The sequence below is a fragment of the Oncorhynchus mykiss genome, chromosome 3 (assembly GCF_057628025.1).
Source record: "Oncorhynchus mykiss isolate SJ-2025 chromosome 3, ASM5762802v1, whole genome shotgun sequence".
In the NCBI taxonomy this organism is placed as follows: domain Eukaryota; kingdom Metazoa; phylum Chordata; class Actinopteri; order Salmoniformes; family Salmonidae; genus Oncorhynchus; species Oncorhynchus mykiss.
This window is the reverse complement of record NC_143024.1, coordinates 81813694-81835459: the sequence shown is the minus strand read 5'-3', so window position 1 is coordinate 81835459 and position 21766 is coordinate 81813694. Positions and strand designations below refer to the sequence as shown.

At 42.8% G+C, this 21766-nt stretch overlaps 1 protein-coding gene across 1 annotated transcript; it reads right to left on the bottom strand.

Moving 5' to 3' along the window:
* Window positions 1-791: 791 nt before the first annotated feature.
* Window positions 792-20957, bottom strand: LOC110520495 (cystathionine beta-synthase). Its single transcript, XM_021597866.3, has 14 exons — window positions 20652-20957; window positions 12261-12599; window positions 11173-11279; window positions 6961-7095; window positions 6391-6470; window positions 6115-6319; window positions 5922-6013; window positions 5423-5548; window positions 5182-5266; window positions 4984-5089; window positions 4598-4810; window positions 4263-4371; window positions 3687-3771; window positions 792-2399 (listed from the first exon to the last, which is right to left on the bottom strand). The coding sequence occupies exons 2-14, from the start codon at window positions 12590-12592 to the stop codon at window positions 2233-2235; spliced, it is 1842 nt and encodes a 613-aa protein (XP_021453541.3). The 5' UTR covers window positions 12593-12599; window positions 20652-20957; the 3' UTR covers window positions 792-2232.
* Window positions 20958-21766: the final 809 nt, after the last annotated feature.

Sequence of the window (21766 nt, the reverse complement as noted above, 5' to 3'; positions counted from 1 at the left end):
AAGTCAGAACCGTAGGATAAATAAAGGGGGTATATAAGCAGACAATGAAAGCTCTTACAGAGCCCCAGAGTTCCCAGTTGTCTTGAACTCACTGATTGACAGCATGGCCAATGTATTCAACCTTCTCTGGCCCGTGGTGTTGCATGTGAATGTTTATCCTTTTAAACTTGGAAAAGAGAGCCTTAAACCCAGACTTGGACCATACACCCTTTCCAATGAATAGCAGGGCAAGCAAAATAGTGATTGCTTTGCAACGCTTGCAGTTAGTCACTGATTCCTTCCAAACCACCCATTGTTGAATTTGCAATTTACAACTTGTTGGGTAATGTTTATGTCCAATGGCCGATGAGCACTGATAAGTTTATCTATAATTTTTCATACGACAAGGATTGAAAAGGATTTTCCAGTAGATTGACGACATGATTCATGAAGATGACTGCTCGTCTAGCTTGCTAGCTAAGATTTTGAAATTATCAGTCCAATCAAGGCTACGGTAGATATAACATGATTTGATGTCATTTTATCTGTGGCCAATGACCTTGAGCCTTCTTGGATGGGCACTTCTAATGTAAATCTATGGCAGCACCCAAGGGGCTTGAACTTTCTAGCTCTCCCTGTAGATTTTGTGGTAACAGTGTCCCCATGAGTAAAAGAAAAGTGAGCCAATCACGGCGCAATAACCAACCCCTACGCTCTGTATTTTCCACTGGCTGCCCCTCCAACACAGAAGGCACTGAGCTAGGCTGAAACACCTGCATTCTGGAGCTGCCTTAAGAAAACAAAACACAAAATAGAGACCATGCTTGTATGCAGCTTTATTAACTCAAAACATTTTGCCTGAATGACTGGTCACCACTGATCACGTACATACAGTATGACTAATACTACTTGCTCAAGAGAAAGGGCCTTTAATGGAAGCCAGTAATAATAGTTGTCACAAAATAACCTGAAATCGACAAATCAAGAGAAATATGAAATGAACAGCTGAACCCAGAGTGGAAATAATGACAGGGAATATTGTTCAAATATCACTTTCATAACCATAACATGCTCCACCTCACGCAAATATGACACTAAAGTCATACTTACACCTCCATCCCTGCTAGTGGATGTAAGTTAATGAATAGATCATAACAGCTCTGGGTCCATTGTCGCATATAACATAACACAGTCATGATTAAAACAGGAAGTCAAACAGAACAGAAAAGTAGCACAAAAAAAAAAGGTCAAAACAACCCAACTTAGACAACCTGCCCCAGACAGGCCGATATAAAAGACCTGCACTGTATGGCTACTTTAAATACTTTCAACCAGCCAACTATTCAATGTCTTGTTTCAATACAAGAAGAAAAAAAATGACCCAACACAAGTCATACTGTTTGGGTTACAGTTTGGTTTTGTGCCAAACTCACCTATCCTTGGCTTGACCTACGCTGTGTGCTTGTTTACCCTTCAAGGCCAAACCTTTCAAACAAAAGAAGGTACCCTTCATTGACACCCTCGCTCTTTGAATGTTGTCAATGTGACACCTCTATTTTTTTCCATACTGAATAGGTATTCAATTCAGATCGATGAACCCAAATGACAATTTTAGGCACATACTATGTCTTTAGCTATCACTAGATGGCAATGTAACTCTGGTGGTATCCAAGAAAAACTGTGATGCGCTTTTAAGTCTAAAAGGGGAACAGCAAATTTCAGAAATGTTTTGCTGTTCTCCACTAAAATGGAAGTCACATTCACATATCAGTTACATAGAAATCTCAATGCAATACAAAATGGTAGGTAGATGACCATTTAGCTGAAAGATTCAAATTTACTGAGTCGTTAGTCTAGCGAGCATATTCTAATGTTTTAGTATCCTCTGCAATAAAATCAAGTCAGGAACACTATTCTTTTTAAAGAGAAAAGTAAAAGTAACTTTCAATAATGAAGAGGCAAGACAAATGGAAACGTATAGTTGCACACTTTGTAAAATGTCATTTATATACCTTAAAGTTTAGTGGGAAACTATGTATCTGAAACCAGCTAAATTACTTAAATTGCAGCAACGGCTACAGTAAATTAGGATTCTAATCACAAAAACAACAAAACAGCTGTAGCCAAGAAGGTTGGAAAATAATAATTATTTTAAGATTAAATCACAACCTCCTAAAAGTCTACATGTTCTTCTTCATTGTCAATATTTGGGGGGTGGGTCACTTCCTCGAATGCACAGGAGACAGAAAGTGGTTATGGCTCGTCGGTCAGCGAGCACTCAGATGTCATGGAGCACTCCGACATCGTGCGCTCCCGTGCGCCTCCCCGCCTCTCACGCGTGGTGATGTAGTTGAGTAGGTCAATGGACGTCACCACCCCAAACACCATCTGTCTCAGACAGGAGGAGCCGTCCGCCATGACTACACAGAGAGAGAGAGAGAGAGAGAGAGACAGAGGAAGGGAGAGAAAGAGAGAGAGACACAGCGAGAGAGAGAGAGGGGTAATAGTACTATTGAGATAAGACTTTAGGTGCAAGAGAACGTTTGTGACAAATAGGAGAACAGTTGTAGAACCACTGAAATGTGTCCTGCATGCAAGATACTACATAAATGATGTCAAAATACTTATCCAATTAAACATATTCTCCCTTTTTCATATGGGAATGTTTGCCATAAAGGAAGTTGAAACCTCCCAAGGTCTTTATCCAAGAATGAAGCAATGCATTAAACAATAGCCGGCAATTATACTGAATCAAACCATATCAGTTTACAAGAAGTTATGCAACTAGCTTCCTGTGTTCGAGAGACAGGGTTAGGTCGCAATGAAAGTCAGGTTCCGAAGAGACCCCTGCTGTTAGATAAGGGACACTGAATATAGGATGAACATAGTAAAATATGATAGGGAGCATAGGGGGTGCCTAGTCATAGCTGAGGGACAGAGTTTTTCCTGCTCAGGGCACACTGTCAAGAAAAAACACTTGTCCTTGGGATGTCTCAGTAAATGATAGTTGATGAAAATAATGTAAAAAATGAATTTGTCCTCTTGGTGAAGTTGTGGTGGTGGGCTGACAAAAAGCATTATGGCATATTAAGCTAAATCCCCTTGTCTATGCTTACACAACAGTCTGGGTATGGCCCTATTCTACTGGTGGCCAGGCACTGCCAGGCACCAAAACCCTACCGGTGGGCTTTGTCACCCAACACACACCTTGTTAATCTACTAGACCACAAAACCGATGATTAGACAGTATCATTACGCCTTGTGTTCCCTAGGCTGTGAGAAAGCCAAATATGCTATGTAACGACTTGTGATTTTATTTTTGCAGGCTTATCTGACCAAACTGATGAACAGCCCCTAAAGTTAAACAGCAAGCTAGTCAGAGGGAAAACAACCACCACATTGCCTCTGGCCGGGTGGGGGTTTGCTATGGCAGCGGACAGGTGACACGGTTACCTGGACAGGAACCAGGAATGACCCCTGACCCTGTAGGAGGGCCAGTTCAGGGTCAACCGAAGACAGCAGGTGTTGCTAGGAATGTTCTTCTCTACTGTCTGACAAAGGTAACTATCAGTGGTGGAAAAGAGACAGAAGGAGCAATACAAGATAGCGGGGAAATGGTGAGATAAGGAAGTGTGAGAGAGTAAGAGGAAGTGAGAAAGACAGGAAGATTAAGGTTGATGGAAGAGAGGAAGGAGGTGTAAACTTACATTGGATCTGCTCATGCACCACCAAGGCAAAGTGATCGGTCTCCAGGATACGGGACAGCTTACCCAGGTTATCGGTCAGTCGCACCTGAGGGGGGAGAGTGGGACAAATGAGAATTACAAAACTACAACAGGTGGACCACAGTCCAGATCCAGAACAGGGGGGGTTCCTCTGTCATTCACTGACAGACCTTAGAGCTACGTAAAACCATCAAATGTCCAGTTGATAAAAATCCCATGTTACCTAGGTAGGTAAGTTAGGATAACCAGCAATCTTGTAGTTATCATGGCCAGATTACATTCCCAGGGGCCTTGACCCCAAGGGGGGCACCCATGATTTTGTTGTGTCCGTCAGGTATCATATGAGCATGCCATAAGACATAGAAAAATGTGTAGAATTGCAGTATCCAGCCGGACCTTTGCCACCTAGGAAATGTGTGTGACCGGACCTTCTCAAATAGTAGTTAAGTAACCCCTGCTCTCCTCAATGATAGCCTTCAGTTTGAGAGCTCACAGTTGAGTTGAAGTGTTCTTGTGAGAGTGTGGCATATTGTTGAGCATGTAGGTAAAGGAACTGACCTGTTTGAATTGTTTGTAGAGCACCTTGGAGACAGGGTCAGACGCCTTGACCTTCCCAGCCAGCACAGAAGACAACATGTTGCCCAGGGTAACCATCCCTAGGATCATGCTACACAGACGAGAGAGAATATGGTAATTAGCATTATGACACCTGAATACAAGCAGAACTGCGTGTGAATGAAACTATCATGAACATATACACGCTGATTAATACAATGCCTGTATTGACCTCTTGTCAAGGGGACTAATGTTTTGTTAGCAGTCACACTATAGGGTACATTGACACTCGGCCTGAATGACAAACAGGTGACCATGGTAACCAGGTAAAAGCGTACCCGGACTCGTCAACGACGGGTGCCTGGTCAAAAGCCTTCTCCTTGAGGATCTTGATGGTCTTCTTGATGTTGACGGAGGGCAGCACGGTGATAGGGGCACACAGGTTCAGACTCTGCAGAGTCAGGTTCCACCACCAGGATTTGGACACCATCAGGTCATTTGGGGTTAGGAAGCCCTTATCACACATCCAGTTGTCACTGAGGAACTTAGACCTGGCGGGGGGGAGGGGTTACAACAGTCACACTCAAGGCTCACAACACTGGTACTACATACCCTGTTAAAAACACTTGGCATGTTAATGCTCCTTCTCCACACATTTAACCCCCCCATCCCCCTTTCCTGTTCAATCTCCCTCCTCCACTCATCCCCCTCTTCCCTCCCTTACATGTAGTTGCGGATGGAGTCAGGCAGGATGACGACACAGCGTTGGCCCTCTTTCAGCTCTGTACTCATCTTCACTGCTGCCGCCATGGCCGTGCCTGAACTACCTCCTAGAAAGAGAGACAGTTAGACAGAGCGAGAGAACAAGAGAGAGACCCTTGCTCTTTGGGAGCACCAATCATTGTGTGTGATGTCAACCTACCGCAAAGAAGCCCCTCCTCCCTGATCAGCATGCGTGACATGGCAAATGACTCCTCATCATTGGACTTGTACCACTTGTCAATTACCTGAATCCGAGAGAAACATTTATATGAATTCTACTATAGCAATCGTATACAATATTATCTTAGGAGTCATTTTCCTTCCACTTGTGTGTTGTGACTGTTACTGTATGCAGAGTAGAAAACACCGCTCAACTCAGGAGATCACTGCCACACACTCACAGATCTGTCCAGCACGGTGGGGATGAAGTCATATCCGATGCCCTCCACCTCGTATTGGGTCTTGTCTGTCATGTTCAGCTCCTCTGGCTCAGCCAGGATAGAACCCTCAGGGTCCACGCCCACGATCTACACAACACAGAACACTGTTAACTAAACCATTACATCAATAAGCCAAAGTACCATGGTAATAAATACATCACACAACGGCAACTTAAGATCTGTATTCATCTTTATCATTGAGACACATTATATGGCTTTATTCATCAACGGGAGATGCAATATTACTTTATGATCCTACTTTATGACTCGGCCCAACAGGCCTTATAACTGTGGGCCTTGGGTTGAACTCTTGTTGTATACTTTCAGCTAAATGAGTTTGGAATTGGCTCTACAAGACTGAATGGAATTCAATTGACAAAGTACAGAGCGATAACATTCTAGTCAGATAGATTGCCTTCTTATAGATCTGGGACGTTGTGTTAAGTGACTCGGTGCCTACCTTGATGTTGGGGCATCTCTCCTTCAGCTTGCGGGCGATACCAGTGATGGTGCCACCTGTGCCAGCTCCTGCCACCAACATGTCCACCTTACCTGCAAGGGCAGAGTGGCGCAGAGCGGTCTATTAGAAGAGTAGGAGGAAATAGATATTCTTCACTCAATTTCTCCATCGCATTCACACACCACACACGTACCATCGCACTGCTCCAGGATCTCCTCGGCAGTAGTGTCGTAGTGGGCCAGGGGGTTGCTAGCGTTACGGTACTGGTCAAGGATGTGAGAGTTAGGAATCTCGTTCTTCAGACGCCAGGCTACGCCCACGTGGGACTCTGGCGAATCAAAACGGGCAGCGGTGGGGGTACGCACGATCTCCGCCCCCAAGGCTCTCAGCACATCCACCTGGGAACACAAGATTAGATTACATTTAGTTACATTCCAACGCATGGATGATACACAAACACCAGTCTCACCTTCTCCATGCTCATCTTCTCAGGCATGACGATGATGCAGCGATAGCCTTTAACTGCAGCGGCCAGGGCCAGACCAATACCTGCACACACAGAGAGAGAGAGGAGTCAATACAGCTGTGAATAACAGGTCATGTCAGCAGAACACCATACTGCAGAACACAGACAGACGTCAATACAGCTGTGAATAACAGGTCATGTCAGCAGAACACCATACTGCAGAACACACACAGAGCGAGACAGAGCGAGAGAGAGAGACAGAGCGAGAGAGAGAGAAGTCAATACAGCTGTGAATAACAGGTCATGTCAGCAGAACACCATACTGCAGAACACAGGGCTACAGTGACAAGATCCTAATGTCAAAGGTAAGCTGGGAGGTCTCAGTGACTACTTGACAATACCAGGCAAAACTAAATGTTAAACTCTCTCTCTCTCACACACACACAGACATACTAACAACAAAAAAACATAACTCCTTTGACTTGGGTGTGTAATCTTTCCACTGTGAGTGACGTGTGTTTTGTCCAAGAATAAGCCTGTTTATAGCGCTCAGGGAATCCTAGAGACACGTACCGGTGTTGCCGGAGGTGGGCTCGATGATGGTGTCTCCAGGTTTGAGGATGCCAGCTCTCTCTGCATCCTCCACCATCCTCAGACTGATACGGTCCTTCACACTGCCCCCTGCATTGAAGAACTCACACTTGGCCACTACACACAGCGAGAACGAGAGAGGATGTAAGGAAATGTTGAATCATCAATATGTACTGCAGCTGCTTATATTATGCTGTTATTGTGTACTTTAGATATACCACAGAGAAGACAAACAGAATCACCCTGTGTACAAGTTAACTGTAAAGCCCCTTAGCAATGCCAGGAAGTACAGTAGAAGTTGCCACAGACAAGGAGGATCATGGGAAGAGACAGAGCTGGCAGGAGCCGATTTGGAAAAATTCAGGTGCGGAGGTCATCCAAAGGTCCAGCGTTTCTCACTCACACGTACAATAGCCGATTGAATCTGTGCCAAACGGCCCCAAATCCACTGTGAACTAGTCAGCCAAAGAGTAAATCCGAATCACATGAAAATCCATGCAAGTGCCATGGAAACAGAACTTTTTGTCTCACTAAGCCATGGGAATCAAGCAGAGATCGACTTTAAACAATTAAGCCCGTAAAAAATATATAAAATAACTCACTGGCGAGATATTAGATATTTAGACTGAGGACCGTGACATGGTTCACATGAGAGTGAACTCAAATAACACATGTGGATGGTGGTCCAAAACTGACCTACTATTAACCATCTGGTATTACTGTACTTCACCAGTCATTGGCCAACTGAGTGCATGCTCCTCAACCGATCGCTGCCCGCACCCTCCCGCCTAACTAGCATCACTACTCTGGACGCTTCTGACCTAGAATATGTGGACAACTACAAATACCAAGGTGTCTGGTTAGACTGTAAACTCTCCTTCCAGACTCACATTAAGCATCTCCAATCCAAAATTAAATCTAGAATCGGCTTCCTATTTCGCAACAAAGCCTCCTTCACTCACGCCGCCAAATATACCCTCGTAAAACTGACCATCCTACCGATCTTTGACTTCGGTGATGTAATTTACAAAATAGCCCCAAACACTCTACTCAGCAAACTGGATGTTGTCTATCACAGTGCCATCCGTTTTATCACCAAAGCCTCATATACCACCCACCACTGCGACCTGTATGCTCTCGTTGGCTGGCCCTCACTACATATTTGTCACCAAACTCACTGGCACCAGGTCATCTATAAGTCCTTGCTAGGTAAAGCTCCGCCTTATCTCAGCTCACTGGTCACCATAGCAATGCCCACCCGTAGCACCTGCTCCAGCAGGTATATTTCACTGGTTACCCCAAAGCCAACACTTCCTTTGGCTGCCTTTCCTTCCTGTTATTTGCTGCCAATGACTGGAACGAATTGCAAAAATATCTGAAGCTGGAGTCTTATATCTCCCTCACTAACTTCAAGCATCAGCTGTCAGAGCAGCTTACCGATCACTGTACCTGTACACAGCCCATCTGTAAATAGCACACCCGACTACCTCATCCTCATTTTGTTATTTATCCTCTTGCTCTTTCGCACCCCAGTATCCCTACCTGCACATCTGTCACTCCAGTATTAAAGCTAAATTGGAATTATTTCGCCTCTATGGCCTATTTATTGCCTACCTTCCTACTACCTTCCTACTCTTCTACTTTTGCACACACTGTACATAGATTTTTCTATTTTTCTTTTGTGTTATTGACTTTACATTTGTTTATGTGCAACTCTGTGTTGTTGTTTTTGTCGCACTGCTTTGCTTTATCTTGGCCAGGTCGCAGTTGTAAATGAGAACTTGTTCTCAACTGGCCTACCTGGTTAAATAAAAGGTGAAATAAATAAAAATAGATGACGAGAACATTTCCCCCAGAATCCACATCCGGACTTCCCAAAACTGGTAACTGACAATTCAGCCTAGTGACACCAGATACAAGACCTTGTCCCTCTCCGGCCCCCCTTCTTCCCCACCTTGTAGCCCTCAGAAAGGTTACTTATTCCCTCAGAACAGAGGGACTTTCGGGTGGCCAAACCCGCTCCACCCAGAGTGATACCTGAGACAAGACCCCTACAATCATACAGTGGAGCCTAGCAGACTAATGAGGGGAAAGGAGGCTATGTTGACTTTACAATAATAGCAGTATTCATAGCAAGCAGGGCCTGTAGGAAACCAGTCCTACTGACTAACTGTACTACAGGAGGATTCTAATACAGAGACGAACTGTACTACAGGAGGATTCTAACAGAGACTAACTGTACTACAGGAGGAGTCTAATACAGAGACTAACTGTACTACAGGAGGAGTCTAACACAGAGACTAACTGTACTACAGGAGGAGTCTAATACAGAGATTAACTGTACTACAGGAGGAGTCTAATACAGAGGATAACTGTACTACAGGAGGAGTCTGAAGAACTTCTCCCTCACTCTTCTATGGTCTATTTCATTCTCCCTCACTTCCAATTTAACCCAGTCTCCATGTCATCGCCACATACAGTGGGACAAAAAAGTATTTAGTCAGCCACCAATTGTGCAAGTTCTCCCACTTAAAAAGATGAGAGAGGCCTGTCATTTTCATCATAGGTACACTTCAACTGTGACAGACAAAATGAGGAAAAGAAATCCAGAAAAATCACATTGTATGATTTTTAATGAATTTATTTGCAAATTATGGTGGAAAATAAGTATTTGGTCAATAACAAAAGTTTCTCAATACTTTGTTATATACCCTTTGTTGGCAATGACAGAGGTCAAACGTTTTCTGTAAGTCTTCACACGGTTTTCACACACTGTTGCTGGTATTTTGGCCCATTCCTCCATGCAGATCTCCTCTCGAGCAGTGATGTTTTGGGGCTGTTGCTGGGCAACACGGACTTTCAACTCCCTCCAAAGATTTTCTATGGGGTTGAGATCTGGAAACTGGCTAGGCCACTCCAGGACCTTGAAATGCTTCTTACGAAGCCACTCCTTCGTTGCCCGGGCGGTGTGTTTGGGATCATTGTCATGCTGAAAGACCCAGCCAAATTTCATCTTCAATGCCCTTGCTGATGGTAGGCTTTGTTACTTTGGTCCCAGCTCTCTGCAGGTCACTCACTAGGCCCCCCCGTGTGGTTCTGGGATTTTTGCTCACCGTTCTTGTGATCATTTTGACCCCACGGGGTGAGATCTTGCGTGGAGCCCCAGATCGAGGGAGATTATCAGTGGTCTTGTATGTCTTCCATTTCCTAATAATTGCTCCCACAGTTGATTTCTTCAAACCAAGCTGCTTACCTTTTGCAGATTCAGTCTTCCCAGCCTGGTGCAGGTCTACAATTTTGTTTCTGGTGTCCTTTGACAGCTCTTTGGTCTTGGCCATAGTGGAGTTTGGAGTGTGAATGTTTGAGGTTGTGGACAGGTGTCTTTTATACTGATAACAAGTTCAAACAGGTGCAATTAATACAGGTAACGAGTGGAGGACAGAGGAGCCTCTTAAAGAAGAAGTTACAGGTCTGTGAGAGCCAGAAATCTTGTTTGTTTGTAGGTGACCAAATACTTATTTTCCACCATAATTTGCAAATAAATTCATTAAAAATCCTACAATGTGATTTTCTGAGGAAAAAAAAACTCATTTTGTCTGTCATAGTTGAAGTGTACCTATGATAAATTACAGGCCTCTCTCATCTTTTTAAGTGGGAGAACTTGCACAATTGGTGGCTGACTAAATACTTTTTGCCCCACTGTATGTGCTTCTTTCTCCTCCTTCCCCTCTTAATGTTTCCTTCCACCATCGCCCTCCTCCCACTGTCATGTCCTCTACCACTGGATTTATGGATTATTGCTTAAAAAAAAGAAATATCTGTAGGGAAGACAGCTAAATCAGCAGTTTTGGGAGTAGTGAACTAAATGTAGTTCAACTAGAAATTAAACTACATTTTGCAGTAGCTTGGTGGTAGTTCAACTAATTTAAAATCTAGATAGCGTAGAGTCTTTGTAGCAGTGTAGCCAACTTCTGGAACTACACAAAATACGGGTGAAGTAGACAAGAATTTCCTTTCTTTTTCAGCACCAGTCCTGCCTAACTCTCACTTGAAACTTTGTTTTTGTGTTTAATAGGATAAATTACATATTCTGTTAACACAAACAAGGATATTCAAATACAGACGGCCTTTCTCTGGTTGTCTTTAGGCTCAGCGGGTGTCATGCCCTTTGACTGTATGTGTGTAAATACTCACAGAGTTCACACTTGAGGCCGAAGGCTTTGGGTATCTTGTTCATGCGGACCAAAGGTGTGTCTCCAATCCTCCTGAGGATGTTGGGTAGAATTCTGGGGGCTTCGGTCCTGAGAGGTAAGGATGGGATGGAGACTCAGTTACGGAGAGCAATCTATATAAACCATGATCATTCACAAATTAGAGAAAAAGAGAAAAAAAGAAAGCAAACTCCCTTTTATGGGTAAGTTCGCGCCAAAGTATTGAAAGTTGTTTCATATGTGAGATGGAAACTTGTGTAACTTGGCTACTTTTGTACCCTCAGTACGATACTGTCTTTGGGACATCGAGAGTTTATTTCGTAACATGGGAGCCTCTGGATTCGTTCTGGTAGTGAGACATAAACAAAGCCTTTGCCAAGCCGCACAGAGTTATTGATGCCATATTGAACTTATATAACAACTTAAATTGATCGAATGGAGAGATTACTGTCAAAACAGCAAGACTGTTCCAGATAAATGCCAGACACTCAGCGTACCACATGCACACACCCTTATCTCCTAGGCCAAAATGTCCAAAGTGTTCCTTTCAGTGTTCCTCAAAACAATCGGAAATTGCCAAGTCATGGTGAAACACCAAATTCCTTGCCCAACCCTTCCCGCTCACATGGGGTTCCTACAAAGGATCCAAGTCAGAAAGACCAGCCCCACAGGCTTTGGTCCTCTTTGTGGTTCTGGCTCTATCAGGTGTGTCAATATGCAGGAAAATGGAGCCTGGCTAAATGGCAAACCAAAATCCTGCTTTTAGGTTGCTGCTCAAAAACAAATATATTGGTTATTTTCTCTCCCTGCTAGTGAAGCAAGCAGGTGACTGACTATATCTTAGCAACGGGAAATAGTGAGGGGAATTAGCAAGGGAAATTAGTGGACTATGTAAACTAGAGGTGTTTGAAGAGCAGGGAGGATAAGCAGAGTATGTGGAAATGCTGTGGATCTATGTTCATGGGGTGGAGAAATGAATGATCACTGACCACAAACATCCATCAGCTCTCTCTACACTAAAAAGGCTGGGAAACATGCAAATCCTGTTCGTGATAAGTGTGTGTGACTCACTTTGTAGAGTGGCAATGAGGGGACTCGGCAGAGGACATGCCCAATTTCCAGGTGCATCTACTGGGCAGATCAGGACGGATCCACTGCCTCTCCTCAGTGCCTGCGACTGTGTTCTCCAGGTCGTTCTCCCCCTCCTCCCCATTCACTTGGGCCAATTCATTCATGGTGAACAACCCCAAGTTCTCCATTGCTTCTCCATTGACCTTGGACCCCCCATTCAAAATGGCGGCGTCTCCGTTGGCCTTGGTAGCGTTGTTGTGAAGCATAGCTGCGTGGGGGCAGACGGAGGACACAGGGCGCACAGAGTCTATGCTGGAGGGAACCGAAGGCATGGCTCACCTGAGAGAGAGGGTGAGATAGAGAATGAGTGAGTCCGACAAACAAACAGTAGCTGACAGACACAAATTCCTTTAGTAAAATGTACCAGCGTAGGCTAGGGGATCCTTCTCAACTAATAACAGAACACATTCACATACATATGGAGGTTACATTCAGTTGATTTATACATCATTACATTACGGTCAAAACAGGACACGTTCAGGTGAATACTGCCAGGGAGAACATAATGCTCCCCCCACAGGCCTATACACTCCAACCCAGATTCTCACACGGGTATCCTATATAGGTTACACAGTGTAGACACTAGTGTAAATCACTCAGCGCAAGAGAAACGTCACATCAGTCTATGCAGTGTGTTGCGTCTGTGAGGACAACAGTGGCACTAAAGGGGTTTGGTTTAAAAAGAAGTAGCCTACCAAAGCTGCTGAACAGTTGAGTTGTTAGCAAACAGAACACAGCTGCTTCTCCTCTACCTGGCTGAGCATTCCCACTACTCTATGCCACATATTCCTTGCGAGCTCCTCACCAAGGCCACCAAAATATGGCGGTTGTATAACATAGCCTAGCCCTAACATAGCCGAGCCCTAACAGAGCCGAGCCCTAACAGAGCCGAGCCCTAACAGAGCCGAGCCCTAACAGAGCCGAGCCCTAACATAGCCGAGCCCTAACATAGCCGAGCCCTAACATAGCCGAGCCCTAACATAGCCGAGCCATAACATAGCCGAGTCATAACATAGCCGAGCCCTAACATAGCCGAGTCAACCCTGGTGTGAGCCTACTATTTACACGTCCAAAATTGTCATCAGTAACGTAACTTTTGGATTACCCAAACTCCGTAACATAATTACGATTCATTTGTTACTTTTGTTTTACTTTCCCCTTAAGGAAGCTTTACAAGAAGACAAAAAATATCCATCAAAAGCATTTGGTGTCATCAAAGAGGCCTCGGACTTGTAGCCAGACTGGGTCTAGTGGAAAAAAAACCTTAGACTTACGCCTATTTTCAATGCTGAATTGAATGCCATTGAGAAAACAGAAAGGTATCATTATATATCTTTTCACAAACATCCATGATGAATGTAAAAGTAACTGATAAGCCTACATGTAAGCAGTTACCCCCCAACCCTAGCTAACACACACACACACACACACACATTAACTCTACAACCAGCAGTTAAGAGTGTTTAGGGAAAGGAACACAAACACGTGGCCGGCACACACGATTGGCTGGTTAGCCTACATGATGAATATGTAGACCAGCCCACACAGACAATGACAGCATAAGATGCAACAGTGTTAAAGACTGAGTACTTTAGAATGAGGCAGCAGTGTTAACCTCTTCCAAGACAGAGTACTTTAGAAGGCGGCAGCAGTGAACACTAAGATAAAAACTAAACTTTGGTTACTTCAGTTACAGCCACCGACATTGGAGAAAACAACACAGCAACACCACACAATCTTCTACTACAGCTACTATTAATAGGTGCACTCTTTTGACGACATCTATAAAGCTGAGATGTGGGTGTTTGACCCTGCAACACGACACCAGCAACAGCTGTGTGTGTGTGTGTGGGGGGGGCATCTGTGTGCTGTAACAGATACGGTCCATTCCAACGTGTGTAAGGTCATTTGAAAATGTTATGGAGTTTAGAGGGAATGCTTGAGACTTAAACATTTGCCGGATTTGCCTGAACAGCCAACCATTGTGTGCTGATGGAAGGGGTAGGCTTGAGACGTTGATAATTCACCAGTGTATCAAATACAAAACTAACAGATCACCCATGTGTGCAAAAGGGTGCTCACTTATTAGACTTCTACATTTGTGGAGGAATGTTGAGCCTACTCAAGAGATTGTTATTTTTACCTTGTCCACGTTCCACACTGCTCTGCAAAAGGTAAACATTGTGGTAAAACGTGATGTCAGACACGCCCCCAACGAGAGGGAGGGACACTGCATGTTCACCCCGCTATCATCCAGAAGGTGAGGTCAGTACAGGTGCATCAAAGTTGGGACCGAGAGACTGAAAAACAGCCTCTATCTCAAGACCACCAGACTGTTAAACAGTCATCACTAACATTGAGGGGCTGCTGCCAACATACTGACTCAACTCCAGCCACTTTAATAATGGAAAAATTGATGTAATAAATGTATCACTAGCCACTTTATATAATGTTTACCTACCCTACATTACTCATCTCATATGTATATACTGTACTCGATACCATCTACTGCATCTTGCCTATGCTCTGTACCATCACTCATTCATATATCTTTATGTACATATTCTTTATCTCTTTACACTTGTGTGTATAAGGTAGTAGTTTTGGAATTGCTAGGTTAGATTACTTGTTAGATATTATTGCACTGTCGGAACTAGAAACACAAGCATTTCGTTACACTCGCATTAACATCTGCTAACCATGTGTATGTGACAAATAAAATTTGATTTAAATTTAAACACACCTTCCAACCAAAACTTTGAAAGAGACTACCACCTCCAACGCCCAGCCTTTCATACCCAAAAGGCACTCCTTCAACCCGTTCTTCACAGGAAGGTGCCAAGATATCCATCCCACACTTCTATTGTGACTAAAATCCTTTTGAGAGATTCAAAATGTTAACGATGTGTTGGGTTAGTAACACAGTGCCATATTGATGCATGACATTTGCCCACCAGCATCTTGGCTCCCAAAGCAAAGTAAGAACACTGAACCAATGTTTTTTTCTGATCTTCAAATAAACAAAGTCAAATCAAACTAGGGAGAGGGTAAAACGCTTACTGTAGAAAGAGGTAACCCAAGGATGATAGGAACGCAACGGGAATAGCTTTGGACCAGTGCGTAATTGTTTAACACCTGAACTGGGCTAATCCATGTAACCCACTGGTATATAAACATTAACCACTGCACATATTCAGCAATTATGCACAGCATTATTAGGCCTAATCTAAGTGGCCGGCTATGCTACATTTCTCTGACCTGTACCACTTTAGAAGAGCCTATAGGTAAACTGATTAGGGCTTTATGAATGTTCAAGTAAGCCTATGTAGACCGACATCTTACACACTTGTCCAAGGATTATGTTAGTCTGTCAGCAAAAGAGAATCAGGCTTTTACCAAAAGTTACATTTAGTCCATAGAAGAGACATTTAGTGTAGAAAAAAGGGAAAACACCTTTCCAAGAGGGAGGCAGCTATAACACTGAGGTGGACGGAGAGACACTGTCATTAAGGGGTACTGTGTGTAAAAAATATATTTCATCCATTTTCAATTCAGGCTGCAACAACAAAATGTGGAATAGGTTAAGAGGTATGAATAATTTGAAGGCACGGTGTTATATATAGATACACAAACAAGTTTTATTTTTTAAACCTACTCATTCAAGGGTTTTTCGTATTTTTAATATTTTCTACATTGTAGAATAATAGTGAAGACATCAAAACTATGAAATCATGTAGTATCAAAATATATTTTATATTTGAGATTCTTCAAAATAGCCACCCTTTGCCTTGACAGCTTTGCACACTCTTGGCATTCTCTCAACCAGCTTCATGAGGTAGTCACCTGGAACGCATTTCAATTAACAGGAATGCCTTCTTAAAAGTTCATTTGTGGAATTTCTTTCTTTGAGCCTATCAGTTAAGTTGTGACAAGGTAGGGGTGGTATACAGAAAATTGTATTTTACCAAATAGGGCTACGTCCATATGGAAAGAACAGCTCAAATAAGCAAAGAGAATCGACAGCCCATCATTACTTTAAGACATGAAGGTCAGTCAATACGGAAAATTAAGAACATTGAAAGTTTCTTTAAGTGCAGTCGCAAAAACCATAAAGTGCTATGATGAAACTGTCTCTCATGAGGACCGCCACAGGAAAGGAAGGCCCCGAGTTACCTCTGATGCAGAGGATAAGTTCATTAGAGTTACCAGCCTCAGAAATTACAGCCCAAATAAATGCTTCATGGTTCAAGTAACAGACACATCTCAACATGAATTGTTCAGAGGAGAATGCGTGAATCAGGCCTTCATGGTCAAATTACCTGGTTGAGACAATTCCAAGAGTGTGCATACAAAGTATTCAGACCCCTTCCCATTTTCTACATTTTGTTGCGTTATTCTAAAAAAACGTTCAATCTTTTACCCCCTCATCTACACACAATACCCCCTCATCTACACACAATACCCCCTCATCTACACACAATACCCCATTATGACAAAGCAACAAAAAAAAACTGAAATACCTTATATACTTAAGAATTCAGACACTTTGCTATGAGACTATAAATTGAGATCAGGTGCATCCTGTTTCCATTGATCATCCTTGAGATGTTTCTACAACTTGGAGTCCACCTGTGGTAAATTCAATTGATTGGACATGATTTGGAAAGGCACACACACACACATCTATATAAAGTTCCCACAGTTGACAGTGAATGTCAGAGCAAAAACCAAGCCATGAGGTCGAAGTAATTGTCCGTAGAGCTCCGACACAGGATTGTGTCGAGACACAGATCAACGGAAGAGTACCAAAACATTTATGCAGAATTGAAGGTCCCCAAGAACACAGTGGCCTCTATCATTCTTAAATGGAAGACATTTGGAAGCACCAAGACTCTTCCTACAGCTGGCCATCCTGACAAATTGAGCAATCGGGGGAGAAGGGCTTGGTCAGGGAGGTGACCAAGAATCCGATGGTCACTGTGACAGAGTTCCTCTGTGGAGATGGGAAAACCTTTCAGGAGGATAACCATCTCTGCAGCACTCCACCAAGCAGGTCTTTATGGAAGAGTGGCCAGACAGAAGCCACTCCTCAGTAAAAGGCACATGACAGACCACTTGGAGTTTGCCAAAAGGCACCTAAAGACTCTCAGGCCATGAGAACCAAGATTCTCTGGTCTGATGGAAACAAGATTGAACTCTTTGGCCTGAATGCCAAGCGTCACATCTGGAGGAAACCTGGCACCATCCCTATGGTGAAGCATGGTGGTGGCAGCATCATACGGTGGAGATGTTTCTTAGCAGCAGGGACTGGGAGACTAGTCAGGATCGAGGGAAAGACGAACAGATCAAAGTACAGAGAGGTCATTGATGAAGTCCTGAGCGCTCTGGAGCAGGTTCCCACACTGGGGGGGAAGGTTCACCTTCCAACAGGACAACAACCCTAAGCACACAGCCAAGACAACGCAGGAGTCTTGGCTGTCTCTGAATGTCCTTGAGTGGCCCAGCCAGAGCCCGGACTTGAACCCGATCTAACATCTCTGGATGACCTGAAAATAGCTGTGCAGCAACGTTCCCCATCCAACCTGACAGAGCTTAAGAGGATCTGCTGGGAGGAATGAGAGAAACTCCCCAAATACTGGTGTGCCAAGCTTGTAGTGTCATACCCAAGAATCAAGGCTGTAATCTCTGACAAATGTGTTTCAACAAAGTAAATGTGACATGTTATTTTTAATACATTTGCTAAAATTTCAAAACCTGTTAATCCATTGAGATAAAAATGCAAGTCTATGCATTTTGCCATGGTTATTGCGTTGATCCTCTGCTCAAACATGAACAAAATCCATGTGCACTGAATGCCCGTCTTTTGGAATTCAACTCTAGTTCTCAAAGATGCTATTTAAAGAATATATAAGTCCAATATATTTTTCTACATGTTTTCTAACAGTCCCCCCCCCCCATCCCAAAATATATAAGTTCAATATATTGTTCTACATGTTTTCTAACAGTCGCCCCCCCCATCCCAAGATATATAGAAAAATAATTGAAATTCAAGATTGGGGAAGTAGATATATGGCTTCATTTCCAGGGTCAGATGAACGTTCCTGTCGACTTCCAGTCATTGCACTAACTACCTCTACCTCTAACTTTCATCATACTGGATGAAGAGACATGAAACGGTATCCAAAATTGTATTCCGTTGCAGCTAGCAATACTCATTAAATATTCATTTTCACATTAATAAAAAATAAAAAAGATATATAAAATGATGCATTTCTAGGGTACTACAAAAAACAGATACAAACCCCCTTCAGTACCCCAGCTCCGGACTCCAGTTTGAAAACCCCGGAGCTAGATAACTTAGCTAGCTAGTGTCATCAGCCAGATTAGTGTCGGAATTTTAATTATTTGGACTATAATGCAGTTGATTGGTTACAATGGTAGGAACATATATTCAGCATTATATTCAAGTGAGCATTATAAGCCAAAATACATTTAGAATGGCATGAATATTTAGACTGCAGAGTAGAATGCAGTACAGTACTTTTCTTTACTGTATTGTACTGTGTTCTACTCATCGTACAGTACTCTACTCAGTACTGTGCTGTGCTCTACTGTGCTGTACTGTGCAATCCAAAACTTGTGAAACATAGGTTCAGATTTGGTCCATTTGGTCCATTCCGGTCCATCTGTAGACGTTAACATCAACGCCAGGGTGGACTGACCAAATTTCAAACACTTTTCAACATCCATGGATGTCTGGTGTCGGTCGGTGAGGATGCTGGTTACAGTAGATGGAAAGAGGGGGCTCATGGGTAGATGTCAGTAAGAGCTGATGTTAACTGGAGAGTGAGCGAGAGGTTGTCTAGACATAGACTGTTTTAAAACTCTTGTTTTGACCACCAGACAGAAAGACAAAGAAAACAGTATTGAGCTGAACATAACAGTATGCCAGTGGAAGGGAGGACAGCAGCATGTGACCGAACTGTGGTTTGTGACTACCATGGATTTCCCATTGTTGCCATTTCAGTTGCAGTAATTCCATGTCCAATTTGGTAAAGGAATTACGAGTTTCATTCACTTCATTCATAAACCAAATGTATATCAGTAAAATCACTATAACTACTTGGTTGCTCTACCATTATTTGTTACTTCTCTGAACTTTCATTATCCTGCCACCTCATGAGAGAAATGAGAAAATAAAGTTCATAGTAAAGGAATTACAAGGCAATATTTCTTAAACTTACAGAAGGTAAACAATTTATCCAAAACGAAAAAGAAAATAAGTGAATATTATATGGCAGGGGTCTTTGGATCAGCATTGTGTTTTGATGCATTTCTGATAACATCTTCCAGAATCTTAAGAGGTTTCTAAAACCAGTTCATCCAGAAATCAAAGCCTTTACTTATGACACGTTTTTAAGATGTACATTTTTTAAAATGTGTTTTTTAATGTATCCATTTCTTAATTATCCCAAAATATAAATTTAGCATTCATTTGACACCCAATTTGATATGCCCTTAAGAAATTCATGTTGGTGCTTATGGGTCCTTCTCAATGGAAATGCTCTGGATGTAAAACTGAGCCGGATATAAATGAGCTGGATGCTATCTCTACTGGATGTAACATCCAGCTCAGTGTTACAGCCTCTACTGCAAAGAGGCTAAACCAGGACACACTGGTCTTACATCAGTCTACGGCAGTGGGAATTAAGCCACGTCATTTCCCCTCCCCCATCCAATATTAAACTCGCAAACGTAAAATGTTTCGCAATTACATTACTATACATATGTATGGTTCTAGTTATTTATTATATGGAGTCAATCTAGTCAAGTGTCAGTCATATATTCTGCATTAGTGGATAGAGTAGACTACATAGACAAGCCTGTGTTGCCAAATAAATAAACACTCTTTAGTTAACAAGTTCATTACTTTTTTTTCTGCTATTATGATCGTTCAAAACGATATTCCCATTCGGGTCTAGTTTTTTTTCGAGTTCCCGGTTATCTTGAACGAGATCCCAATTGCTTTGAATGCGGCATACTTGTCGGTGCAACACTCCGTGACGTTTTTGGTATTTCATCATGCTTGTTCATGTCACTCACTAGCTTTACATGCTCTAGTCTCTCTACGCTACTCGACACCACACATTCAACGAATACTAGTTTTAAAAATAACATAGTAATAGATTTTAAAAAGCAGGAATGAGAGGGCGCTAGTATTGTTCAAGCGCCGCACATGAGTGATGGAGGCTCTGGATCAGGGCAGGAAAACTAGGAATGATATCTATATTAAATCTAGTTATTTTGAAGTAGTTAACGTTGTTCACTCACCTTTGAGTTAATTAGGTAGTGGCGATGGACCAGTGCGTGATCCAATTTCAAAAATGATCTTTCGTAGATTGCGACTATACTAGTTTACCCAGCAGCTCATGATCCAATTTCAAAAATGATCTTTTGTAGATTGCGACTATACTAGTTCACCCAGCAGCTCATGCTTTAAAGCACGACAACACGGCCCAATCTGATTCGAGCATCCCTGTTTGGTGTGTACGTTCATTGGCTACAGTGGGGGTGTTATTTTGTCTTGCTCCTCCAATCAGAGCTTACACATTTGTCGGGCCTTCGTTTCGAATGTCCTGCACATATGGAAACAAAAGGCTCAGAAAGTAGCCAGCCCCCTTGTAGATATACTTCCACAAGATAAACAATAATGTTGGTATTTAAACGTTTGGATATTTCCCCTGAGAAAAGTTTTGCTCAACCTTGAAAATGAGCACAACATGGTGTGCAAACAGAATTGTATAAAAGGTGTGCAAAACGATTGCTAATGAACAGGCCGACTTAAGTGAAAAAATAGCATTTATTTTTTCTTAAAGCAGACCAGCACACCCTGTTCCAGTTCACCTTTCCAGTCTATTAATCTGGGAGGCCAATCTGAAGTATTTGTTTTACAATGACTAACAACCACTCAATACCAGATGTAGCTGTTCCAACTTCTCAAACAGCTCTAACATTAAACCTGTGCTTATAAGATCCCTTCTTCACATCCAGATTTCTCTATTCTTCCCACGTGTGCTCTGTTCTTTCATGGTGCTATATAAACACCATCTACTCATCAAGCTTTGATTATTTTGAGCTGTGTAGTGCTGAGGTTTGACACACCTGCATCTGGTGTAAAGAATGACTAAACCAGGGTTTGCCAAACCGCTTCCTGGAGAGCTATCCTCATGTAGGTTCACTCTCCAGTTGTAACTTACTGTACTTGATTCAGCTTATCAGCTAAATATTAGAATCAGGGTTGAAGCGAAAACCTACAGGATGGTAGCTCTCCAGGAACAGGGTTGGAAAACCCTATACTAGAAAGTTTCCCAACAAGTTAATACATCAGTTCTTCAGCACAAAAAGACAAAAAAAACAATTATCGGCCTAATGCACTTCTTTGCTCT

What these genes read in the sequence shown, in the direction of transcription:
- LOC110520495 (XM_021597866.3), bottom strand. Translation starts at nt 12,592, where the DNA reads ATGCCTTCGGTTCCCTCCAGCATAGACTCTGTGCGCCCTGTGTCCTCC. An exon ending in GATCCTGGAGCAGTGCGATG is followed by an intron (nt 6,014 to 6,114) that starts GTACGTGTGTGG and finishes CTGCCCTTGCAG; the next exon opens with GTAAGGTGGACATGTTGGTG. An exon ending in GGAGGAGGGGCTTCTTTGCG is followed by an intron (nt 5,090 to 5,181) that starts GTAGGTTGACAT and finishes CTCTCTTTCTAG; the next exon opens with GAGGTAGTTCAGGCACGGCC.